General features: G+C 53.8%; 2 protein-coding genes across 6 annotated transcripts; both read right to left on the bottom strand.

The window, feature by feature from the left end:
* Positions 1–8: 8 nt before the first annotated feature.
* Positions 9–6,362, bottom strand: GALE (UDP-galactose-4-epimerase). Of its 4 annotated transcripts, none has more exons than XM_045898456.3 (11): positions 6,265–6,362; positions 2,801–2,926; positions 2,581–2,696; positions 2,177–2,290; positions 1,727–1,903; positions 1,355–1,468; positions 1,213–1,279; positions 1,032–1,117; positions 853–930; positions 519–633; positions 9–374 (listed from the first exon to the last, which is right to left on the bottom strand). In XM_045898456.3, the coding sequence occupies exons 2-11, from the start codon at positions 2,919–2,921 to the stop codon at positions 316–318; spliced, it is 1,047 nt and encodes a 348-aa protein (XP_045754412.1). In that variant the 5' UTR covers positions 2,922–2,926; positions 6,265–6,362; the 3' UTR covers positions 9–315. The 4 variants fall into 4 exon arrangements, with proteins under 4 accessions (XP_045754412.1, XP_064445837.1, XP_045754411.1 ...); XM_064589767.1 differs by lacking the exon at positions 6,265–6,362 and adding an exon at positions 4,664–4,795; XM_045898455.3 differs by lacking the exon at positions 6,265–6,362 and adding an exon at positions 4,569–4,668.
* HMGCL (3-hydroxy-3-methylglutaryl-CoA lyase) lies at positions 5,718–21,393 on the bottom strand. Of its 2 annotated transcripts, none has more exons than XM_064589765.1 (10): positions 21,240–21,393; positions 17,230–17,313; positions 15,067–15,174; positions 14,063–14,158; positions 12,585–12,733; positions 10,351–10,414; positions 8,730–8,918; positions 7,273–7,398; positions 6,265–6,362; positions 5,718–6,154 (listed from the first exon to the last, which is right to left on the bottom strand). In XM_064589765.1, exons 1-10 carry the CDS (start codon positions 21,297–21,299, stop codon positions 6,076–6,078), a joined length of 1,053 nt encoding a protein of 350 aa, XP_064445835.1. In that variant the 5' UTR covers positions 21,300–21,393; the 3' UTR covers positions 5,718–6,075. The 2 variants fall into 2 exon arrangements, with proteins under 2 accessions (XP_064445835.1, XP_064445836.1); XM_064589766.1 differs by having other exon boundaries at positions 5,718–5,940.
* Between the last annotated feature and the right edge of the window lie 4,063 nt (positions 21,394–25,456).

The following is a 25,456-nucleotide window of genomic DNA, read 5'->3' as shown; positions in this document are numbered from 1 at the left end:
CCCCAGTGTTAGAAAACTTTTATTTTAAATACTTCGTAAAACGCTTCAGAGCAGTATAAATTAGTGCCTGTCTCGGGACCCTTGCTCCCCCCTTCACTTCTGGTGGTCCTGATGGCTTCCTGGACGCTGTTGCAGAGAAGAGTTAGGGATACCCCCAACTCCTGGTCAGGGGAGCCCTTGGCTTCATGCCTGGTGGGCTGAGAAGGCCCAGCTTGGGTTTGAGGTAGGGGAGGCTGAGGCCCCTGGGTTCCCCCCAGAGGCTGGAGAGAGCAGCCAGCTTCTCTTTCCTTTTCTGGTGTGTGGTAGGGGAGGGTCTCAGGCCTGCACACCGAAGCCCGCAGGATTCTGCTTCTGCCAGCGCCACAGATCTTCACCTGCGATGGGGGGAGGGGTGGAGCGAGGGTCCACATCGGAATGCGGGGCCGCCACCATCTCGGGCAGCCCCGGGTGGGCGTGCCCAGACCCCGTCCCAGGGATCAAGCCAGCACCCAGGGTCAGGGGTGGGGGCGCAAACTCACACATCCTGTCCAGCCCTAAGGCCGCTGTCCAGCCCAGCTCCTTGAGGGCCAGGCTGGGGTTGGCGTAACAGGCCGCCACGTCGCCTTCCCGCCGTGCCACCACCTTGTACGGGATCTGCGAGAGACGAAGCAGCCGGAGCTTAGCTGAGCTGGCCCTGGCCTCGCCCACCCGGCTGCCGACCGGGCTCAGAAACGCAGCTGCAGGCAGCCAGCACTAAGGCGGGCGGAGCAGCCGGGCAGTGCCGGCCCGTCAGGGAGGCTAGTGGGAGGGGCCCAGGCCGCCTCGGAAGTCGGGGCAGGGGGTCGACGCGGGGCTGGGCTGCAGCCGGCCTACCTTCTGCCCAGAAGCCTTCTCCATGGCCCGGACCATCTGCAGCACCGAGTAACCCGTGCCCGTGCCCAGGTTGTAGATCTGTCCACGAGAGGAGAGCAGGTGGTGGGGCGGGTTGGACTAACTACCCCCTCTGGAGCCCCGTCTCCCTCGCCAGCCTCGCTTCTCCCTTCTCTCCCTACCCGACAGCCACACTGCTCCTTCAGCTTCCTCAAGGCTGCGATGTGGCCCTTGGCCAGATCCACGACGTGGATATAATCCCGGACACCTGGGGAGGTGGTTGGGTGTGGGGGGTGTTCAGGACCGTGCCTGTGGGACCTCACTCTCCCCCTGGCTCCTGGATCCTCCTGGTCCTGGGCTCACCTGTGCCATCCTCCGTGTCATAGTCGTTGCCGAAGACACTGAGTACCTCCCGTCGCCCGATCGCCACCTGGGGTGGAGGTCAGGTCAGCTCTTCCCAGGCCCTTGGCACCAGCTGTACCCTGACCTTCCCCTTCTCCCTTACCTGGGAGACGTAGGGCATGAGGTTGTTGGGGATGCCCTGGGGATCCTCGCCGATGCAGCCCGAGGCGTGGGCGCCTATGGGGTTGAAGTACCGCAGCAGCACCGCGTTCCAGGCCTGCGGGACACGGGTCAGGGGAGTGGGGTGAGGGTGCGGGCTGTGCCCGGGCGGAATCCAGAGCTCTTTACCCGCACCCCCGCCCCCCAGCCACGCCTGATCGCTCTATCCCTGGAAAGTCCACCCACCCAGTGCTGTGACGTGGGGCAAGTCACTGCCGCTTCCAGAGTCCTCGCTTCCTCCTGGATGGGTGGTGCTCGGGATCCCACCCTCAGGTTCATGGGAGGCCTTGCGGGCTGCGTCAAGGGGGGCCCTCACCTTGTCTGCCTGGCACAGGTCCCGGATCATTTCCTCGATGAAGAACTTGGACTTGCCGTAGGGGTTGGTACAGCCACCTGTGGGGTGGGCCTCATCCAGGGGCAGGTATTGTGGGTTCCCGTACACGGTGGCTGAGCTGCTGAACACTAGGTTCTTCACCCCGTGGGCCCTCATGATCTGGCCACGGAGGGGAGGCGTCAGTGGCCTCTGCCTCCCACGTATTCTCACCCCCTTCCTCCTTCACAGGTGAGAGGGGCTGAGGTTTGGGCACTCCTGTTTACAGATGGGGAGACTGAGGCAGAGAGGTGGGGAGACGTAGAGGGACGTGTGTCTAAAATGGTACAGCTTGGGCCCCGCCTGACTCTCCCCTCCAGGCTCTCATCCACTGTGCCTGGCACGGCCCGCCTGGCTGGGATCTCCTGGTGTCTGGGACCTTGCCGCTCAGCTCACCTCCAGCAGCTGGATGCTTCCGGTCAGGTTAACTCTGTAATAATCCAGAGGCTTCTGCACGGACTCTCCCACGGCCTTGAGGCCCGCAAAGTGGATGACTGCCGTAAAGCTGTGCTGCAGGGGCGAAGCCAGGGTCAGAGGTCACTGTACAGGCCGGCCCTCGGCGGTGCCCCCTGCCTGCCTGCCTAGCACCTACCTTCTTTTTTTTTTTTTAAAGATTTTATTTATTTGACAGAGACACAGCGAGAGAGGGAACACAAGCAGGGGGAGTGAGAGAGGGAGAAGCAGGGTTCCCGCCGAGCAGGGAGCCCGATGTGGGGCTCGATCCCAGGACCCTGGGACCATGACCTGAGCCGAAGGCAGACGCTTAACGACTGAGCCACCCAGGCGCCCCTAGCACCTACCTTCTTAAAGAGACGCTGCAGGGCTGCCTGGTCCAAGATGTCCATCTCCTCAAACTCCACAGAGCGGCCTGTCAGCTCCTGAACCCGCTGCAGGCTCTCGGGCATGGAGCCCCTTCCTGGTTGAGCACAGGGAGCCCATCAAAAGAGGACATGGGTCCTGGGCTCCCAAGGGACGAGACAGACAGACACACACACACAGGCACACACCCCCCATGCTCACCACGGACGGCATTGTGGAAGTTGTCCACGACCACGGGCAGATAGCCGGCCTCCAGCAGCTCCAGCACCGTGTGACTGCCGATGTAGCCAGCCCCGCCGGTCACCAGCACCTTCTCTGCCATTGTACCTGGCCCAGAACACAGGGCGTCAGAGGGGGCTGAGAGTGGCCGCTCAGGGCCTCCGGCTCACGTCGGAGGCAGTACCGTGTCCTAGTGAACAGGGTGGCCCTGGAATCAGCCCCGCTGCACGTCTGGAGACCACCTCTTTGTGGCCATAGGCCTTGGAGATCACTTCTCCTCTCCTGGCCTCACTTTCCATCCAGTAAGTTGGAGCTTGTAATTGTACTGGAGCTTGTAATTGTACAAACGTCATGTGGTAGTGTGAGAGTTAAACGAGGGGACTTGAAAGGCCCTGCCACACCGCACCGGTGGGGAGACTGATGTGCAGGCACCACAATCTCTAGTCCCAATTTACCTGGGACTGAAGAGGAAACCTAAAACCTCCCAGGTGTCTGGGGACTAAGCAGTCCTGGCCAGAAGGAAACAGGGCAGCAGCCCCGGGACTCCCAAGAGCCCAGGAAGAGGTTCTGTCTGCTCAAATTCAGGCCTTTCCAATCCCTCTGCTATCACTGGGTGTAAACTGGCCAGTGATTAACACCTCCTGCTCTGGGTAGCTCCCGTCAGCTGGGAGGAAGCAGGAAACACACCAAATGGCCCCAGGGTGGGGTGCTTTGCCAGGCAGGCTGAGCCCAGCTCTGGAGCTGCAGCACCAACGTCCTGGAGTGGGCCCCACCCCACCCCGGGTCAGTCCGGCTGGCCCAGCCTCTACCAATGCATGCCAGGGCCAGCTGGGTCGCCGCCCAACTTCAGGCGGCACGGAGCCGGGCGGTGTAGACGTGGCCCTGGTCCCGACTCCACTGCCAGGTGTGCACCTCCGCCCTGAACAAACCCTGCGGGCAGAGTGGGGGGCGGGGGAGGAGGCTCCAGACACTCAGGTCTTTCATTCGGTGCGGCCTGGCCCGCAGCCACCTTCCTCCTGGCTGCCTCAATCCCCTCTCCCGGCTTACCACTCCCACCCACTTGGCTGAGCGCTTGCTGCGTGCCAGGCTCTGTACCGGGCACTTCTGCATTATTTTCCTGGATTCCCCCAACATCCCGATGAGCCAAGTGTTATGGCTGGCACTTTACCGAGAACGATACTAAGGTCAGAGAGATTAAGTAATTTGCCTGAGGACACACCGCTGTGACAGCCCGGCTAGAATCCGGATCTCCAGGCTCACAGCCCGCTAACCTCGCACCAAGCAGTTCACCCTTCCCCCTCACCACCGCCTCCAGCTGGACTTCGCTCCGGACCCCGAGGCCGCCCCCACCCTCACCCCGCCGTGCGGAAGCCCGAAAAGTGGTCGCGGATGGGCCCCAGGAGGCAGGAAGCCTGGTGAAGCCAGCCTCGCCCCGGACCGACGGGGTGACCTCGGTCGGCTGTCGCCGCCTCGGTCTTCCCAGTCTGCAAAATGGAGGGGAGGAGGCGGTGAGCGGCGGGCTGGGATTTGGGCCGTGGCTCCGAAGGGGCCGAGCTCGGAGTCTCCGGGTCGGGAATGAATGAACCCGGGCCGCCCCAGCCAAGGCGGCGGGAGCTGAGAGCTGCAGGAGCCCGTCCTAGCGGGACTCTGCCCAGGACGCGGCCCGGACCCCTGAAGCCCTCCCTCGCTCTCCGCAGACCACGCAGCCCCTCGCGAGCCCGCCAGGCCCCCACCCATTCGCCTCGCCAACCTGCTCCAGACCGCGCTCCCCGCGCTGCCTCCAGCGGCGCCGCCTCCCGCCTCCCGCGCCCCGCGTCCGGGTCACTTTAAGAGCCGACGTCCCACCTGGTTCCGCCCCCTCCACGCCCCCAAGGAAACGTGTCGCCGGGGAGCGCGCTACGGGGCGCCGCGAGGACCAAAGGCGCTGTGGCACCAAGGCGCCTGCGCGGCGTGGCGGGGGCGGGGCTGGGGCTGGGAGCCGGGAGGCGAGCGGCGCGCCCGGGAGCTGTCTCCCGGCGGGAGCCGCAGGCCGAGGGCGGGGCGGACGAGCCCGGTGCCGCGCTCCCCGCGGCCTCTCCAGCCTTTCGGCACCCGCCGAGCCCCGCAGGAAATCAGCGACGGCGAGCAGCAGAGGCAGTCCGGGGGCGGCGCTGACCGAAGGAAGCTGGTTCTGGGAGGTCTGGTTTGCAACCCCCCCGCCCCCGAGAGCCGGGGAAGCTGAGGCCCAGGGAGAGATCGCGCGACTGACTGCGCTCAGCCCCCACGCGAACCGCCGGGGGTGGTCGGTCGGTCCGGACTCCGCCTACCAGAGTCGGCTAGAAAATGCTCTGGTGCTCCTGTTTAAAGGGAAGGTGGGGCAGAGTCATGGCATCCTGAGCGATGAGCCAAAGTGCGTGCCCAGCCCGGAGGGCCGTGGGCCCGGAGTCCTGCAGGGACGACTGACGGGCGGACTCCCTGCCCACAGAGCCAGGAGCCGCAGCAACCGGGCTGTCCTGGCCAGGTCTGAGCCGGCCCAAAGCCACTGGTTTGCAGTCATTAAGAATTCGGGAATCAGGGGGCGCCTGGGTGGCTCAGTCCTTAAGCGTCTGCCTTCGGTTCAGGTCATGATCCCAGGGTCCTGGGATCCAGTCCCACATCAGGCTCTCTGCTCATTGGGGACCTGCTTCTCCCTCTCCTGCTCCCCCTGCTTGTGTTCCCTCTCTCGCTGTGTCTCTATCAAATAAATAAGATCTTAAAAAAAAAAAAAATTCGGGAATCAGGTGGGGAAACGGAGGAGATCAGAGATGCATAGGCTAGTTCCAAGTCTACACGTTCCTCTCAGAATGCCATGCTGTAAAGATGTTTTATTCCCCACCAGTCTCCCCCATTCATACACACACAGCTGCACGATACTGGCACGTGCTTTTATGTCATTAAACCTTTAATTACATAAGCTGTGTTCAAAAATCATGTTCAGAGGGCACATTTTCCAAAGACGCTGCAGGCGGCAGGTGGTCACCAAGACAGCTCAGCCGTCACCCCTTCCAAATGCCCTTGCCAGCTTGGGGAAAAACTCCAGGCCGCTTTGCTCTGTGGAGTCAGCGACGGCCCCGGAGCCACAGCAGGTCAGGCTGTGTAGCTAGCTGACGGATTTCATCCAGAGATGGGGCCTGAGCACCAGGGAACTGGGTTCCAAGGGGGACCCCAGGCATTCAGCTCCTGGGCCGGTGGGTCCATAGGGCAGGGAGACCCGCAGCCCCCCAGGCTTCTCACTCAGACTAGGGTCCGGCAGGGAGGGCCTGAGGCCAAGCAGCTCCTGTCCCTTGCCTCCCTTTTGCAGGAGACCTATGTGTGGACCTGCCAGGGAGGTGCCCACTCCTGTTAATTTCATTCCCATTTCCATGTGCCCTTTCCCCAAATCATTCACGTGAGCCCCTATTCCCACTGAGTCCCCCAAAGGGGCTTACAGTTTACAGGTAGCCTGAGCCACTTTGGAGCTGGTTTTTCTGTTCAGGGCTTGGCAGATAAAGGTCCCAGCTTCCAGGAGCTTCTGGAGGTTCACACCCTTTGAGAAACAAGTTAGAGGATGCACTAGGTCATGACATGCCTGCAACACCCAGGGAGACATCGGACTGGACAGAAAACCGATACTAAGAGAGTAAAGGTGAAGACCTTCTCGTTCCTCTTGTGCTAGGACAGCACCTGCCTGCAAGGCTGCAGCCTTCTGCCATCTGGGGTTACCCTGGGGGCTCCCCTTGTATAAGATGCCTCCGTCTGTGGAATGGTTTCTACTGCTGCCACCACGGCAGGGATCTCGTCATTCTCGTTCAGTCCACATCTCCAGCGCCCAGCACAGGGCCTGGCCTGCAGCAGTCAAAAAGTGCAGACTGAAGTAATAAAGACTGCCAGGCAGAGTGAGCCGGGAGGGAAACACCACCCGAGAGGGCCACCCTGAAAACCTGTTCGTGGCAGGAGCTCACGTGTACTGATGCGTACTGTGTGCTCAGCTCTGGGCTGGGCACTCTCCATTTTCCTACCTAGTCCTCATCACAGCCCCACAAAGGGGAGCTGTCAGCATTCCCGTTTCTTAGGCCCAGGGAGGTGAAGTCGTTTGTCAGGTCACACAGCCTGTGAGTGGCAGGACTAGGTTTTAAACCAAGATCCATCTGGTCCCAAAGCTCAGACGAGATACTGCTTCCAAGCCACCACTGAGGGTCCTCACTAACAGAGCCCTGGGGATGGCTGTCTCCTTCTCCTGCCCTCATTTTACAGGGAGCAGTACAGGTCCAGAGGGAACTGGCTCAGGTCATGGATGTGGCCCTTTCCCTACTCCTTGGTGCCTCCTCTGCTACCTCTTAACTGTCCTCCCTTTCACCAAAAAACCCCTAAACAAAACCATCAGCTTCTGTCCTCAGGCTTCAAGGAGGGTTCTAGTCAGTTCAGGGCTGTCGCCAGCAGGGGGCAGGTGCGCTTACCGTGTGAATGCCCAAGCCAGACAGCATGTAGACAAGGTCCTCAGTGGCCAAGTTTCCGGATGCCCCCTGTGCATAGGGACAGCCTCCAAGTCCTGCCACAGAAGAGTCCACGACACTCACTCCCATCTGGAAACACAAGGATGGGGAAACATGGGTGTCACTGTGGGGACCAGAGCCTACAAAGCCAGGAGGTCTTTGCAAACCTCCCAATCAACTGCTGCCTGAAATTCCACTGAGAGTTACTCTTTCCTTTGGCTAAGGATTCTGTCAATGTTTCTCTTTTTAGTTCCTGGGAACAGTGTGAATCTTTTTTGTGGACAGTTTCTTTGCCAGGGGTATCTTCCCCCGTTCCTTTCACACTCAACTCCTCACCCTGAAAGGTCTCCCCAGGCGCTTCCTGGCCACAAACCTAAAGGAAGTACCTCCCACAGTTGAGATTTCAGGCCCCTGTTGTTTACTGCTATTCATTTACCCACTTCCCACCACCCCAGCCTAAGGCTGCTCTCACTTCAAGTTGGGCCTCTAACCCCAGGGGGCCTATCCCATTTCCCTGGGTCAGCACCGCCCACTCTCCTAATGACTGTTTCCCTTTCTCTTCTCCCCTCAAACCTCCCACAGACCTTAACCTGGACAGCTACAACAGAGAAAACAGACCCAGCTTACAGAATCATGTGGCTTAGAGACCTGAGCCTCTAGGAGATAACTTAAGACCCCAAAACAAACAAAAAACCCCACAAGAACAAAGGCAGCCCAGGATTGCTTTAGCAAACCTAAAGACAACAGGCCAGACTTCAACCAACGCGACAGCAAGGTCAGACACAAGACGCAGACACACCTGTGGTCAGACACTCAGAACTTTCTAAGGGGTGGCCAGTCCACAAGGAGCAAACCTCAAGGGAAACCCAATCTGAACGCTCAGTTCAGTCTTGGGGGAACAGCAGGTAAGACCCCCCTGGAGTGACCTCTGCTGGCCTCTCCGAGCACCCCCCTTGCCCGCTCCCTACGCGCATGCGCAGTCACACTACTCCCTGGGCCCCCCGGTGTGTGTTCTCCCCAAACCCCACCTCAGCCTTATAGCGCAGGGCTGCCTAGTCAGCTTCCCGTTCCCTCTTCCAGCTGCTTAACTTCCTCACATCCTCCAGGCCTCATTCAGGTCTCTTCTGGCATATCCTCTCGGACCTCCCCAGCTGGGATGGAGGCCTTCCTCAGCCCCGTGCTTCCTCCCTGCAGGTGATCTGTCACACGCACTGGGACTACCACAAAACTCCCCTGACTATCCCCCACACACACCCTTACAGGCCAGGGTCACGTGTCTGTGTCCTCTGTGGCCACCCCAGGGCCTGGCACACAGGTATCCGTGAATCCTCACTGAAAGAAGGCGGGAACCTAGCTGTCCTGCCACCGTGTCCTTTTGGAGAATGCACACGTGCCTTCCTCCTCGGACCTGCCCCGATTACCTGCAGGGCCATCAAGGTGTTGGCCAGGGCCTGGCCGTAGGTGTCATGGCAGTGGACAGCCAGGGCAGCCACGGGCACCTCGTGCATGACAGCCGACAGCATGTCCTTCATGATCCCAGGGGTGCCCACACCGATGGTGTCCCCCAGGGAGATCTCGTAGCAGCCCATCGAGTACATCTTCTTGGTGACCTGGGGAAGCAAGCAAGCAAGCACTTGGAGGACACCAGGTTCCTCAAGCCAGGGGCCCAACACCTCAGAAGCAGGGGTCCCGGGCCTGTGCCGAACATCTCCCTGTCGGAAACGCTACGTTCCTGTCCGATCATCGGCTCCTTACAACTTTCTAGTGGGAATGACGATCCCCACTCTACTCACCAGGAAGCGGAGACGTAAGGGAACAGAGCTGGCCCCTGGAGCAACCCTGGGCTGCAACCCCGAGCTTTCCTCCCACCCTTTCCTGCCCCTGTGCCCCCGACTTCAGGCCTTCACGTGCCACCTCCACACACCGGGGCAGAGCCAACGACTGGAATCAATAAAATGGATTCCTCTCACGTGACTTTGCCCTCAGTAAGATCTACAATCTCATGGGTCTGAGGGGCTAGTTACGTATTTTTAATAGAAGTACCTAACTGTTTGAACTTTGAGAAGCTCATCTGCAAATCCCTAAAGTCACTGAGAAGCCAGGGCAGCGTGTGCCCCACTTGAGATGCTGCCCCACACTGCGCTGCCAGACGGCGGGCGTGTGACAGGGCCAGGGACGCAGGTGACACTCTCAGAGGCCTGCCAGGCAGATGGACCGGCGAGGCCCCCACCGCCCAGGCGGCACACTGAGGACAGCCGGCGGGGGGGGGGGGGGGGACAGACGCAGCAAAGGAGTGGGCTCTGGAGTGACACACATTGGGTCACCATCCCAGTTCGGCTGCTCCCAGGCTGGGGGGCCCTGGCAAAGGGCTGATCTTTGCGGAGCTTCCACCTCCCCTTCCGAGAAGCAGTGGTGGGACTTGGCGGGGCGGCTGCGGGGCGGGCGGCTGGGACAGGAGCACCACCACCGTCAGCAGCGTGCTCTCCTTGGGGCTCCCGGGTGGGCAGGAAGAGCAGGGCGGTGGCAGGTAAACAGACTGGGGACTGAGACCTAGTGTCCCCATTTGCAACCTGTGTGGCAAATTATCTAGTCTGTTTCCTCACTTGAGAAACGGACTAACAATAATAACACCAAATTCGCAGGGTGACTTTGACACTAAGTGGCATAAACTCTCGGGTTGCTGAGACTCTGTTCCCACACTGCGCTCTCCTCGGTGTGGACTTGGTTCCTGCTCGGGGGACACCAAGGGCGTGCTGGCCTCTCCAACCCCAGCAAGGAACTGCGGGGAGCCTGGCTGGGGAGCCCCTCCACAGATCCCCTCAACTATCACCTGTCCACTGACCAGACTGCAAACTGAGTCAGAGGCTTCCAGGCTGGGGCAGAGGTTTCAAGCGCACTCGGAAGTGGGCCTCCGGGAGCAAGTGCTGGGAGCTGCGTGAACGAGTGACATCAGTGACCCGCCAGGAAAGGGTGGTGAGGGGAACCTCAGGGGCAGGCCAGGCAGACAACCCTCAGAAAACCCTCGGCCCGATACCCACACACCTCAGCTACTTTAGCCGGGGAGATCTTCCCTTCATAGGGACATCCGAGCACACAGGAGACATACCTGTGGGAGGACAGGGGAGGGATGGTGTCAGCGCCCCCAGGCTCCCAGGCCGGCGGGGCTGACGCGGGGCTGACGCAGGGCAGAAGTCTGACAGCCATCCCTGAAGGGGGACAAGGTCAAATGCCTGGGGGAAAGGCAGATTCAATACCGCCGGCCAGAACGGAGTGGGTGCCGCGTGGCGCCAGGAGGGGGCAGTGGCGAGCCGGGGCAGGGAAGCGGGGCTGCCCAGGCCTGAGGGGAGAAGCCAGAGAGGGCAAAGTGAGCAGGCATCTGAGCCCTGGGGCAGGGAGATAGAGCAGAACATCTGCCACAGGCAGCAGGGGCCCCTGCTCCCGGTGGGGGGGGGCAAGGACTGATGAAACCCAAGCAGGGAACAGAAGGGCTGGGCTGGCCTGCGGGCCAAGGATCGGCTGCTCCGGTGAGCTGCCCAACGATCCAGACGCTCCTTTATTCTATAGACACTGACGGAGTTGCCCATGACGTGCCGGGTGCTGGGTCACGCTGTGAAAAGGCCGACAGGTCCCTGCCCCCGTGGAGGCTATTTCCAGCTAGAGACAGCGCCGACACGAGGGCAACCGAAGGAGTGGGTGAGGTGACGTCGGAGTGATGTGCTCTGGAGGGGAGAACGGGATGTGGCGGGAGTGACGAAGAGGAGGCTGACCGAAGCCAGGGCGGCCCAGCAAGACCTCCAAGGCTCTGACACGGGAGCCAAGGAGGGGGGCAGGTGGCGGGAGAGCCCCTGGGAGAGCCTTCCAGGCAGAGAGCAGAGCAGCGTGGAGCCCCCGAGGTGGTGGAGAGGGTGCTCAAGCCTCAGAAGAACGGAGGGCCCTGAGGGCCTCTGAGGGCCCAGGGCGTCTGCACCGCACAGCACGTGGCCGACCCGGTGACCTGCCAGCCGCGGGGAATTTGGCTTTGGACCTTGGTGGGCTTCTGTTCCCACCTGCCCTCTTGGCGCTAAGGCCCCACTGAGACCTCTTAGAGTCTGGCACACTGTTCGGCATGTGACAGGCATCACAAATGTTGGCTGGATACATCATTCAGGCTCAAAGATCTCAGGGTGTTTTCCCAACTTCCTTCTCCCCCTTGTTCTCCAGTCGCTGCTCAGCAAAGAGAAGGGAGGTGCTGAGGAACGAGCACAGGCTTGGGAGTCGGGCAGACCCCATGGGCCCCTGCTTCCCCAGGCCCCTCGCATTCCCAGCACCCCAGCGTGCTGGCCCTGCGCCGCGGGAGGGAGCCCACCACGAACTGTGGCACGTGGGCTCTGCCCTCATGGGGCGCAGGGTCCGGCGGGGGAGAAGCTAACATGCAGCTAAGTGCTCTGTCAGAGGATGTCCAGGGGGCCATGAGAGCCCAACGAGGGGCACGAACACCAGCTGGGGGCCAGAGAAAGCTTCCCGGAGAAGCTGGAGGATGAGCAGGAGCTAGCCCAGACAAGTAGGATGCAGGACAAGAGAGTTCGGAGTCTATGGAAAGCACCCAGAGGCGAGAGAGAGCGGGAGCATGGACATAAGGAATGAAGTTCCAGTCGGGCTGGAACGCAGCGAGCTGAGGAAGCAGGGCGGGGGGGGGGGGGGGTGAGTGGCAGTGGACGAGGCTGCGGACAAAGGCAGTGTCTCGGAAGCCGGGTGAGAAGCCCAGAGCCGGGGCGTCACCGACAGGTTTTAACCAGGGAGGGAGGTGATCACATGTGCACGTTCAGAAAGAGCACACTGGGTGCGCTGTGGACAGCGGTGCGACCTCACAGCCGACTCTTCGGCCTTCCTGAGCCGGGTCTGTCTTCTGGAAGCAGGGAGAGCCCTGCTTGCTGGGGGACTGTGAGGTCACAGATGACACAGGGACAGTGCCTGGAGACCCAGAGGCCGATGGGGGTCCTCAGACATGTGTGGAGAGGGGTTGCTGGAGCTGGGATTCATCTGACCCCACAGACCCTGGTGAGTGTCCTGTCCTGCTGGATTCCTCTGGGGGACTGACCCCAAAACCAGTCTGGAGAAAGCACTTGCCAGGATTTCTTGAGCACAGCTATCTGAGGAAAGATCTCAAGGTGTGGAGCATGGGCCGTCTGCGCCCAGGATAAGAAGTATGCAGGGGGACGGTGGCTTGAGTCAGAGCCTGCCCCCTTCCAGAACGGTACTGAAGAGGAGGCAGGCGGCACCGACGCGGTGCGACTCACCCGCGCACGGGGATACCGGCGGCCCGAGCTGCCCTCAGGATTTCGTCGGACCGCTGTAAGCTCTCATCGATGGAGCAATTGGTGTTCTTCTTGGTGAACAGCTCTGAGGCAGCTCCGAAGACGGTCACCTCCTGGGCTCCAGCAGCAACCTGCCAAGAGCCAGGTGAATTCCTTTCAGCCTTTGTCTCTTCAAGGAACACCAGCATGGCAAAAACCCTTGTCTTACAGTGAATTTTATAACACACAGATATCATGGGTTGAACTGTGTCCCCCCAAAAAACATCTGTAGAAGTCCTAATCCCTGGCACCTCAGAATGTGTCCTTATAGGGAAATAGGGTGGGTGCAGAAGAAATTAGTTAAAATGAGGTCACAGTGGTCCTGACTCCAATAGGACTGGCGTCCTTCTAAGATGGAGGCCATGTGAAGACACACACAGAGGGGAAGGCCAGCGAAGACGGAGGCAGGATGGGAGTGAGGCGTCTACAAGCCAAGGAATGCCAAGGACTGCCAGTCTTCACCAGAAGCTAGGAGAGCTGTGTCCTCCCAGCCCTCAGGAGGAACCAACCCTACTACCACCTGGATTTCAGACTTCTCGCCTCCAGAGCTGTGAGAGAATACATTTCTGTTGTTTTAAGCCACCTAGCTTTTGGTATTTTCTTATGGCAGCCCAAGGAAATTAACACAGTGAATTCCACCTCCATTAAAGAAACACCACCACCCTTGGCCTTCCCCCAAGGCCCAGCACTGCCCTGGACATCACTGCCCTGGACATCACTCTTTTTTTTTTTTTTTTTAAGATTTTATTTATTTATTTATTTGAGAGAGTGAGAATGAGAGAGAGTACATGAGAGGGGAGAGGGTCAGAGGGAGAAGCAGGCTCCTCGCTGAGCAGGGAGCCCGACGCGGGACTCGATCCCAGGACTCCAGGATCATGACCTGAGCCGAAGGCAGCCGCTTAACCGACTGAGCCACCCAGGCACCCCCTGGACATCACTCTTAAGAACAGCTTCCTGCCTAAATTCAGAGTCAGCATCCCCAATGACGTTCTTGTCCGACACTCTAAAAAGATGGCAGATACTAGCAACCACCGTGAGGAGCACAATCACCTTTCTCTAAAGAGGAAATGGATAATAACAACAAAAGCTAATATGTATTAAACACTTACTTTCTCCCAGGCTCTTGCTAAGTAATGTAAGCGCATTCTATCCTCTGAAATCCTCCCAGCATTAGGTACTATGATCAGGCCTACCTTATAGGCAGAATCTGAGGCTCAGGGGGTTAAATAGCTGGTCAAGGTCAGAGAGCTGGGGGTGGCAGGGCCAGAACTGCCCTGGGTCTGTCTGACAGCGCTCATCATTACTGGAGATGAGCCCTTGAGACAGACAGCCCAGGATAGGGACTAGGGCCCAGTGACAAGACAGGGACCAATGTCATCAATCTCATTTCAGGAGAGCCCGCCATCAAGCGAGTCTCTTACCGCTGCCTGGAAGCCTTTGATATTTGGGGTCAGGACTGGGTAGTTGATGCCCGGAAATTTCTGGATGCCCTTCAAGACTTCAGCATTGTCAGCCATCTGGGAGCCAAAGGAGACATTGCCAGGTCACTGCCGAGTCAGGCAGAGAGCTCAGGTAGAGAAAACATTTTTATCACGAAATCCCTTGTCCAGAACCCCTGAAGAATGAGTCCCTTTGCAGAGCTATGTCTCCCCAGTGCTTTTACTGTTTGACTGAGAATGGGCCTGAAGGCTCCTTGGGGCCAGTAAGTCCCCCAGTTTCTCTCTAGAGCTAATACCGCCAGCTTCACACAAGCAGTAACAACACTACCAGGCATTTACTGAGAACAGACTCTCTGTTACTTTTTTTTCCTTTTTCTTAAAGATTTTATTTTATTTTATTTTATTTTGACAGAGAGAGACCCAGCGAGAGAGGGAACACAAGCAGGGGGAGTGGGAGAGGGAGAAGCAGGCTTCCCTCTGAGCAGGGAGCCCGATGTGGGGCTCGATCCCAGGACCCTGGGATCATGACCTGAGCAGAAGGCAGACGCTTAACGACTGAGCCACCCAGGCGCCCGACTGTGTTACTTAATGCTCGGCTGAAACAGGATCTTTCTTCCCACTTGATTGTTTCTGTGAAACAGCAATCATCCGTCTTTCCCTTTTACAAACACAGACACCACTTTTCTAGACAAGGCTAGAGATTCCAGACTTCCAGAGCCAGAAGAGGCCTGAGAGGTCACTCTCAGCCTGGAGAGGGGAAGACCTCCCCAAGGTCCCCAAGCAAGTCAGGGGCAAAGCCAAGACGGAATCCAAGCCTCCTGCCTTCCAGGTGATGGTCTTCTGCTGCTCCATGCTCCTACAAGTCACAAGAGCAAGCCAGAGATCTGGAGACCTATGTTCCCAGCTTCTACTTACTTCCAGGGCAAATGCAAAACTTCACATCTCTCTCATCTGAGAAACATTTATTACTGAGGGCCGGGGCTCACCTGGGGAACCCACTTGGGGGACACAAAGCTGGTGGCTTCTATAACGGGAAGTCCTGCTTCAGAAAGCATGTCTATCAGCTTGATTTTCGTAGAAGTAGATACGATATTCTGTGATGAAGAAAGAAACACCAGAAAAGACGGGGTTAGCAACAGTGGGAATAAAATGGTCTCAGACCCGGTGCCTGTTAGTTCAAAGCTTTGTTACAGCATGCACTTCACTATCTCGACTTCCAAACACGAGCACGAATTCATATGTAATTCATGCCAATAGGTGGGGGACATGTCCAAGTTCTACAGATAGCATTTCGCAATGGAGGCAGCTTCTCGCCTGAAAAGGAGTTAATATTTACATAGAAACAATATTTTTCTATCATAAAGGCTTTTTCTTAACTGTTTGTGAATTTATGACCCCATCATAAACAAATTGAGAGCAATGTGCCATGACCTGAAAGGGCAGAGATGACTAACCCTCTGTCTGCGTCCATGAGATGGGGCCCCCAAAGTATCACTTTGTCCCCTTTTCTGTCTCCCAACTGGCACTGGACCTCATCCTCACATGGTCAGCCTGCTGCTTCTTTCTCTCCCTCCCCCACCATGCCTAGTTGCTCACCAGATTCTATGGATTCCTCTTTCCAAATCTACTATTATTCTCCCCTGCATTTTATGGCATGGTCTCACTCTACCAATTCATCCCATGCAGGAATCTTTTTAAAACAGTCTCCATTGTTTCACTCTCCTGCTCAAAAGCCTTCCATGGCTCCCTAGTACTTACAGGATTAGGTAAAAAAAAAAATTCTAGGAACTCCAAGTCCTTCTCACCAGGCCCTTTCACGCCAACCCCCTCAATTTCATTGCTTTACCTTAATCTATCCCATAAGTAATTTTTGAGAGCCCTCCATGTTCCAGGCATGGTGCTAGGTGCTAGGGATACAGCAGTGAGCAGAACAGACATGATTCCGCCCTTACAGAGCTTATAGTTTATTGTTATCAATAAGCTCTCACTATTAAAGCTACGCTTTCCAAAAAAAAGAAAGAGCTTTTCCGATTGAAAAAATAATGCACAATTATTTCAGAAAACATGCCCCAAACAAAAGAAAACCATCCTTAAAATCTCCCAGAGGTAACACTGGTAACATCCTGATAATGTGACTTTCCAGATCTGTGTAGTCCAATATATTAGACGTTAGCCATATATGGTTAAATTTACATTAATTTAAATTATATAAAAACAAAATTTCAGTTCCCCAGCTACACTAGCCACATTTCAAGTGCTCAATAGTCTTGTGTCCAAGACAGCTCACATCTAGAACATTTCCATCCTCACAGAAAGTGCTACTGGACAGCACTGTTCTAGATCCTTTTCTAGGGAGATGTTCCCACAGATATATAAACTTTTTTGTTTTACATATAAGTGTAAGATGAAAAAAAAAGTCTATTATTTTATAATCTGCTTCAATCACTTAACATGTTCCTTATTAGTACAGCTTCCTAATCCATTTAATGAAGTCATTAAAGTATTTGAGCTAGGGGCGCCCGGGTGGCTCAGTCGGTTAAGCGTCTGCCTTCAGCTCAGGTCATGATCCCAGGGTCCTGACATCGAGGCCCGCATTGGGCTCCCTGCTCGGCAGAGAGCCTGCTTCTCCCTCTCCCTCTGCCTGCCGCTCTGCCTACCTGTGCTCTCTACCTCTCTGTCAAATAAATAAATACAATCTTTAAAAAAAAAAAAAAAAAGGTATTTGAGCTAACTTTCTCCACACTGAGCACTGAGGTGGTTTCCACCTGTTTTATTACAACGAGGTTGTGAGGAACGTCTCTAAGGCTAAATCTTTGCATGTGGCCTTCATGACGTTTGGGGTAAGTTAAGTCCCCTTACACAGAATTGGAATTGCCAGATGACAGGCATGCCCTCACCCTCCCTCTCCTCTCCTGCCGCCTTTCCCATCCGCCCTGCCGCAGGGGATCTTGAGACGGACCGGGGACTCCACACCTGGGGCACCAGCGTCTTAGATTGCTTTACTGTCACCCACGACTGCCTGGCCTTCTCGACTTTGCTCTGCGTGGGGGGGAGGGGCGATCATATCTTGCTCTGTCCATCCCCGCGGCGCCCACCACAGGCAACGCTTGCTGTTCAAAAAACCTCTTCTGGTTGAATTCCATCTTTACCTTTTCATTTTGTAGTCCGTCTCGGGCACCAACTTCCACAATTTTCACTCGCTTTGGGAAAGTACCCACAGAAGAGGTGCTGACCTTCGATTTAAAAGAGGAAACAAAAAGTGATGGGAGGAGATTATCACAATTCTACAAGGGGACAAATCTAAAAGAATGGACCCACCTTCACTGAGACAGGAAGCAGTATTTCTCACTGTAAACACTCTGTATCTCTCACATTTGGTTTATTTTAGAAGGAAGAACAAAAAGAACAGAAGCATTTCACTGAGGAACGGGCAAGAGATTCCTGCTCCTTGTACCGGCCCATTTCTAACTGCCAGTCTGACAGCTGAGCATTTAGGTTGTTTCTTACACAAACCTATTCGCACCTCCTAAACTTAGAAGTCCCTCAACAGAACTGTTTAAATTCTAAGGCTCCGTCTGGCTTCATCCTTTCTCAGTAAAAAAACAACACATGCATTCTATTGCTTAAGCCAGAAACCTGACTCATCCCCTTACCCCACTCCCCATGGGCTAGTAGGTTCTTATCATTTGGTTCCTGCTGATCTCAGAGAGCTCATGACTTGTTTTTACCATCCCGCATCCCCCAGTGAACTCATTACTTGTCCCGACTCCCCCTCTTCCCCCATTGGGGTCCCTGTACTGCAGCCCCAATGGCCTTCCTCCCACAGCAGGGCCTCAAGGCTTACCGTTCCCTCTGCCCAGAATGCTCTTCACCTGGCTCTTCCACATCTGGCTCCTTCTCACCTTTCAGCCAGATGGGCCTCCTCTGACTGCCCTTTGTAAAGCTGCCAATCCCCTGACCCTCATTATTTTCTATCTCAAAACTCTACTTCCTGGGGTGCCTGGGTGGCTCAGTTGGTTAAGCGTCCGACTCTTGATTTCGGCTCAGGGTTGTGAGATTGAGCCCCACACTGGGTTCCGCACAGGACGTAGAGCATGCTTGAGATTCTCCCCCTGTCCCTCTGCCCCCGCTATAAAACAAACAAACAGGGGCGCCTGGGTGGCTCAGTCATTAAGCGTCTGCCTTAGGCTCAGGTCATGATCCCAGGGTCCTGGGATCGAGCCCCGCATCTGGCTCCCTGCTCTGTGGGAGGCCTGCTTCTCCTCTCCCACTCCCCCTGCTTGTGTTCCCTCTCTGGCTCTCCCTCTGTCAAATAAATAAATAAAAATCTTTAAAAAAAATAAAACTCTAATTCCTTCAGAGCCCTGACAATAATGCCTACTCAGTTTCCTTAGGAGAATATAAGCTCTACGAGACTTTGTCTCCACCTCTGCTCCATCCCTCATGTGTGGCCCTGCGCTTGGCACAAAGCAGGCATGCATTAAAAAGTCACTGAAACAACAAATAAATGCATGACGGGTATAGCCACCCCGGGGGGAGGGCAATTCCTAGGTAGAGGAGAGGAGTAGTTAGCCTTGCACTTTGTGGGGTTTGGGGGATGGAGGAGGACTTGTTCTATTACAGTCATAGGCTGGGTGATGACAAGGAGTGGGTCCAGGGAGAGAGGACACCAACAGCTGAAGACAGTATAAAAAGGCTTTGAATCTTCTCCATTTAAAGTCTGCCCCAAATCTTCCCCTCCTTGCCACCAAGCAATATGAGGCTTCTTTTCCCTCTTTCCTCTGTTCTTAATACTGAAACTCTTCAAAATAACTTCGTTTTACCAGATTTAATCTGGATAAACATACTGTAATGGGGCAAGGGGAGAAGTGCACTGGGTAATCTGCTAAGGATCCCAAACTCCTGAAACCCTTAAGGAAGGAAACATTCCCTGCTATGAATCAGCTGGAACTTGAACAACTCACCTGAACTGGCCTTGCTTTCAGTCAGCAAAACTTCCTAGAGACTAAGGTGAGGAGCCACTGAATTTCATGAAGTCAACAGGCTAGGTTGGAAGGTCCCTGCAAGTTGAATGTCACTACAACAGGGATGTTCAACCTATGCTGGTACATTGCCCTAAGTCGATCCCACTGGAATGTAAACTGCATGAGGCAGGGACTTTTGTTTTATCCGTTCCTGTAATTCCAAGGCCCTGGGACATAACAGGGCCTTGTTGAAAGCATGCAAGACCTGCTTCCAGGTTCCTTTTACCAGAACAGAACAAACTTAATTCCACGTCCTTCCCCATAACAACTCTTCACATAATAAAACAATAAATCACATTTATTAAGCATTTAATATTTGCCAGGCACTCATAAGAGCCTTTTACATATTAACCCTATCATCCTCTCAACCTTATTAGGTAGGAACTATTACAATCTCTATTTTACTGTGAAAAATATGAAGCCCAGAGATTAAGTAACTTTCCCAAGGTCACACAGTTAGCTTGTCATGAGTCATTATCTGAACCTGGCAGTGTTGATCTACAGCGCTGGCTCTTAACCCCTGGGCCACGTTGCCTCTTTGCCACTTTTCTGTCGTTCCCCGACGCCCCCCCCCCCCCCCAAAGTCTTCTCTTGTCTTGGTTAACACCCAGTTGGTTCCCTCTGCACAGCTCTGCTCAGAGATGATCTCTAACCACAGAAGTCCTGGGCCAAGCCTGAGCTATGGTATATCTATACCAACAGCTAATACCAGCTAAAGCCCAGTGCTAACTTCAGGATCAGTTACTCATTTAGTACCCACATGGCAGGGACTATCATTATCTCAACTCCATACAGGAAGAAACAGCCTCAGAAAGATTCTCCAAAATCACAGAGCTAGCAAGTGAAGAAGTCTGGCCTTGAACCATCTGTTTCTGATACCAAGCCTCTGCTAGTAACCCCATGGAGAGCCTATGACCACCACCTCATTACACCAGGAATTTCTTCAAAGCACATTAATACCCACCATCTCACGTAGTTTTCCAAGCTGGAAGTACCATCTTTATTTTACACATTAATAATTGGTAGGGGTGGGTGGCCTAGTAGACATTAAAGTGGTTTTCTGAGGGGGACGCCTGGGTGGCTCAGTCGTTAAGAGTCTGCCTTCGGCTCAGGTCATGATCTCGGGGTACTGGGATCGAGCCCCGCATCCGGCTCCCTGCTCGGCGGGAAGCCTGCTTCTCCCTCTCCCACTCCCTCTGCTTGTGCTCTCTCTCTCTGACAAATAAATAAAGAATCTTTAAAAAAAAAAACAAACTGGTTTTCTGAGGGGTCCACTTGCCAAGATAGTGTAATTTCCCCACTACACACTTATAACCCCTTCTAAACTTAAAGCAAAAATAACGCACCTGATTTATCACTTACTATGAGCTAAAACAATGTCAGATGCTTTACCTACATTTCCCTTAACCTCCAAAGAACTCTGAGGTAATGTTTACCCAAGTTATAGATGAGAAGAACTGAGGTTTAGAGAGCAAATAATTGTCATTCGACCTAGAAAGTGGCAGAACCACTGGGACACCACAGCTTCAGCTTTAACCAAAACAATTTCTTCAACCCCTCATTCAACTAGGTCTCCTACACTTTCCCTCCACTCGAGCAGGGGAGGGGGAAACATCAGGATCCAACATGACCAAAGTACAATTCCAAGGGAATCAATCACACATGGTTCTACGCAACCCCGGTCCTACTTGGCACACTAGGATACCTCTCCTAGCGTCCCCAAACGCAACAAGAGCTGGAAATGCAGGCAGAGGGAGGGCGAGGGCCTTGCTTTTCCCCTCGGAAAATGGAAGATCATTCGTGATTTTCACTACTGAGGAGCTTGGAGAGCTCGGAAGCTCAGAGGGAGAAGGTGCCAGGGTCGCCGGGAAGAGCCTTGGACGGAATCAGGACACCTGGGATGGCGCCCCAGGTCTCCAAGACCCGGGCAAGTCGTTCCCCATCTATGGGCCTGTTTCCCCATGCCCCTCAAGGGAATTGAGCGGGACAAAGTAGATCTGAGACTCCAAAGCCCTCCCGACAGTGGCCTGAGCAGCTGTCCGGCTCCGCCTCTCAGCTGCCGCCACGGGCCAAGGCCCCGACCCCGACCGTCACGGTGCCTGCAGGGCCACCCCTCGGCGGGCCGGGGCACTTACAGCCCGGAGAGACGCCAAGCCCACCAGTCTCTGCGGCAGCACCTTCCTCATGGTCGCCATCTTGGCCCAGCTTCCCCCGCAGCTCCCAGCTGCGTCTCACGTGACCGCCGAAGGCCAGGTGGGCGTGCCTCCGCCTTTGGGGCGGGGCTCCGCCTTTGGGGCGGGGCTCCTGGAGCGACGTGATGATGCCCTACGCGGGCTCTCTTTCCAGCTTCGAGGGTTTTATGCCTTCTGGCCAGTTCTTCCTTACCCGTTGTGTTTTTTTCTGAGTGCTTTCTTTTCTTTTCTTTTTTTTTTTTTTTTTTAAAGATTTTATTTATTTATTTAAGAGAGAGAATGAGATAGAGAGAGCATGAGAGGGGGGAGGGTCCGAGGGAGAAGCAGACTCCCTGCTGAGCAGTGAGCCCGGTGCGGGACTCGATCCCGGGACTCCAGGATCATGACCTGAGCCGAAGGCAGTCGCTTGACCAACTGAGCCACCCAGGCGCCCTTCTGAGTGCTTTCTACTTGCCATGGAAAAGTGAGGCTAGGACTATGAAAATGAACAAAAAATAATCAAGGGGTTTAGAGTTTGGGAGCTCTTGGAAGACATTAATAATCACACAAATAGTTGTATAATTACTATCTTTCCCAATAAAAAGACGAAGCATTACTATTTGCCATGCGCTGTTCTGAGTTCTTCGCCCGTGTTAACTCTTCCATCACGATCTCCAGGATTCAAATGTAGGCAGTCGACGGGAGGGAAAGAGCGCGCGCGCGCTGGTGAGCGAGAGCATCCTTTGATTTCATACCTTTAAAATGGGTAAGATTTATCCAGGTGAAGAGGACACAAGAAAAGCTTTCCAGAGAGCATAACATATGCGAAGACCCTGAGGCAAAGAAATTGAATGCTTAGAGCAGTGTTTTTCAAAATGCATGTTATACCCCATTAATTGGTCATAACAGTAATCTAGTGGGTGCCAACTTTTTTTTTTTTTAGATTTTATTTATTTATTTAATAGAGAGAGAGACAGCGTGAGGGGGAACACAAGTAGGGGGAGTGGGAGAGGGAGAAGCAGGCCTCTCGCTGAGCAGAGAGCCCGATGCGGGGCTCGATCCCAGAACCCCAGGATCATGACCTGAGCCGAAGGCAGTCGCTTAACCAACTGAGCCACCCAGGCGCCCCAAGTGGGTGCCAACTTAAAAAAAAAAGGCATTGGAGTGTATTGCATAAGTAATAAAGCTATTGCTTTGCAAATCTTATTTTTATATATGTCAACCAGGTTGCAATGTAAAATAAATTTCTTACTGTAGGCTGCAATTAGAAATGTTTGGGAAAAATTTGTTTTAGAAAGATGGAAAGAAAGCCAGAATGACTGCGGAGCTGCGAGGGAGTATGGACAGACTTCCTATTAAGATGGGAGAGCTTGACAGGGACCATACCACCCACTTTGAAGAACACATAGCAATGCATTTGATGGGTTTTAAGCAAAAAGAGATGATCATATTTGCATTTTGTGAATAGTCACTGTGGCTACTGGGTGGGTGGATATCCAAATGGTAGGTGTACTGACTGGCATTCTCAGGGGAGGCAGAGAGGGCACTGTCTGTCCCTGCCTTCAGGGGCCTCATATTTTAGCTAGGGAAAGAACAAGACCTGGTAAGTGTTCTGTTATGCTTTGGCAGCATCACAAATTTTCTCCACCATAATAGAGCAGTACTCACAGAATTCTCAAACCCGCAGCTAGAGGACTGAACATGACCCAAAACTATTAGCATGACATTTATTTAAAAATATTTTTGTATTGGGCGCCTGGGTGGCTCACTTGGTTAAGCGACTGCCTTCGGCTCAGGTCATGATCCTGGAGTCCCGGTAACGAGTCCCGCATCGGGCTCCCTGCTCGGCGGGGAGTCTGCTTCTCCCTCTGACCCTCCCCACTCTCGTGCTCTCTCTTTCTCATTCTCTCTCTCAAATAAATAAAATCTTTAAAAAATATATTTTTGTATGATTTTCATGACTATTATGACATATTTATTTTTGACTTTCAAGAATTGTGCACTGAAAACTATAAACAATTCCTGAAATTAAAGAAGACAGGAATTAGCGGCACCTGGGAGGCTCAGTCGGTTAAGTGTCTGCCTTTGGCTCAGGTCATGATCTTGGGGTCCTGGGATGGAGCCCCACATTGGGCTCCCTGCCTAGCAGGGAGTCTGCTTCTCTCTCTCCCTGTGTTCCTCCCCCTGCTCGTGCACTCACATGCGCTCTCTGTCAAATAAATAAATAAAATCTTTTTTATTTTTTTAAAAAAGATTTATTTGTCAGAGAGAGCACAAGCAGGAGGAGCGGCAGGCAGAGCAGGCAGAGGGAGAAGCAGGCTCCCCAATGAGCAAGGAGCCCAATGTGGGACTCAATGAGCAAGGAGCCCAATGTTGGGACCCTGGGATTGTGACCCAAGCTGTAGCAGATGCTTAACTGACACCCAGGCCTCCCTAAAAAAGACTTTTAAGTAATCTCTACACCCAATGTGGGGCTGGAACTTATGACCCTGAGATCAAGAGTTGCATGCTCCTCTGAACCAGCCAGGTGCCCCTCTACTCCCAGTTTGAGTGTATTTATCACAAAAAGGTGTTGAATTTTGTCAAATGCTTTTTTGCCTCAATTGAGACGATCGTGTTTCTTTTCCCTTTGTTTTGTTAATGTGGTTTATTACAATGATTGATTTCTGTATCTTGAACCATCCTTGCATCCCATGAATAAATCCCACTTGGTGATGGTGTGTAATACTTCGAATTTGCTGATTTTGGTTTGCTAGTGTTTTGTTGAAGAGTTTTGCATCAGTGATCATAAATCTTCTAGTAGTGTGTCTGGATTTGGCATCACGTTAATGCTGGCCTCATAGAGTAAGTTAGGAAGTTTTCTCTCCTCTTTACTCTTCTGGAAAAGTTAGTCCTTCTTTAAATGTTTGGTAGAATTCACCAAAGAAGCTATTGGTTCCAGGGCTTTTCTTTGTCAGGAGATCTTAAAATTACTGATTCAATCTCCTTACTAGTTATACATCTATTCAGGTTTTCTATTTCTTTGTGATTTAGTCTTGGTCGGTTTCATGTTTTTAGGAAATTTCCCACTTCATCTAGTTATCCAATTTGTTGGAATACAATTGCTCTTTAGTTCTCTTATAATCCTTTTATTTCTGTAGAATTAGTAGTAATGTCCCAATTTTCATTTTAATAATTTGAATCTTTTCTTTTTCCTTAGTCCGTTCTAGCTACAGGTTTGTCATTTTGCTGATCTTTTCGAAAAACCAACTGTTTCATTTATCTTCTGTTGTTTTTCTCTATTTTGTTTATCTCTGCTCTAACATATGGTCTTTTCTTCTGTCTTTCTTCTTTCCTGGGACTCAAGTGCAGTATTCTTTCTTCTGCCTACTCAAATCTGCCTTTGAATCCCTCTGGTGAATTTCTCATTTCAGTTGTACTTTTCAGCTCCAGAACTGTGTATGTGTGTGGTTTCTTCTTAGGTTATCTAGCCATCTATTGACATATCCATTTCATTCATGTATCATTTTCTTAACTTCCCCCACAGCTTCCTTTAGTTTTTTGAGCATCTTTAAGGCAGCTGTTTTAAGGTCCATCTAGTTTATCTGCCACCAGGTCTTTTTCAGGGCTTATTTCAGTTTCTGTTGATTTACTTTTTTCTTTTGAATGGGTCATGCTTTCCTGTATTTCTGCATGCCTTGTGATGTTTTTTTGTTGAAATCTAGACATTGGAATCTAATAATGGGGTAACTCTGCGAATCAGATTCCCCCTCCTCCCCGCCCCCCACTTCCCAGGGCTTGCTGGGCTTGTTATGATTTTTGCATTTTGATTGTTGTAGGCGGTCTCTGTGTTGCAGATGAGCCAGAGGTATAAACTTAGGCCTTCCCCTGGGCATGCGTGGTCACTTTCTAATTTTCCTCATACACGCAGTTGTTTTGTTTTTAAGATTTTAGGGACGCCTGGGTGGCTCAGTCGTTAAGCGTCTGCCTTCAGCTCAGGTCATGATCCCAGGGTTCTGGGATCGAGTCCTGCATCGGGCTCCCTGCTCCACGGGGAGCCTGCTTCTCCCTCTGCCGTTCCCTCTGCTTGTGCTCTCTCTCTCTCTCTCTCTCGGACAAATAAATAAAATCTTAAAAAAAAAAAAAGATTTTATTTATTTATTTGCCAGAGAGAGAGAGAGGGAGAGTACAAGCTGGGGGAG

This window comes from Mirounga angustirostris, unplaced genomic scaffold (genome assembly GCF_029215605.1).
Source record: "Mirounga angustirostris isolate CCGP_5_RB_7025 unplaced genomic scaffold, mMirAng1.0.hap1 SCAF_4, whole genome shotgun sequence".
Taxonomy (NCBI): domain Eukaryota; kingdom Metazoa; phylum Chordata; class Mammalia; order Carnivora; family Phocidae; genus Mirounga; species Mirounga angustirostris.
This window is presented reverse-complemented; position numbering and strand designations above follow the sequence as displayed.

What these genes read in the sequence shown, in the direction of transcription:
- HMGCL (XM_064589765.1), bottom strand. Translation starts at nt 21,299, where the DNA reads ATGGCGACCATGAGGAAGGTGCTGCCGCAGAGACTGGTGGGCTTGGCG. An exon ending in CCCCCAAGTGGGTTCCCCAG is followed by an intron (nt 14,159 to 15,066) that starts GTGAGCCCCGGC and finishes TTTGGCTCCCAG; the next exon opens with ATGGCTGACAATGCTGAAGT. An exon ending in CTGGCTTGGGCATTCACACG is followed by an intron (nt 6,363 to 7,272) that starts GTAAGCGCACCT and finishes TGTTTCTCAAAG; the next exon opens with GGTGTGAACCTCCAGAAGCT.
- GALE (XM_045898456.3), bottom strand. Translation starts at nt 2,921, where the DNA reads ATGGCAGAGAAGGTGCTGGTGACCGGCGGGGCTGGCTACATCGGCAGT. An exon ending in ACCTGTGCCAGGCAGACAAG is followed by an intron (nt 1,469 to 1,726) that starts GTGAGGGCCCCC and finishes CGTGTCCCGCAG; the next exon opens with GCCTGGAACGCGGTGCTGCT. An exon ending in AGAAGGCTTCTGGGCAGAAG is followed by an intron (nt 634 to 852) that starts GTAGGCCGGCTG and finishes CGTCTCTCGCAG; the next exon opens with ATCCCGTACAAGGTGGTGGC.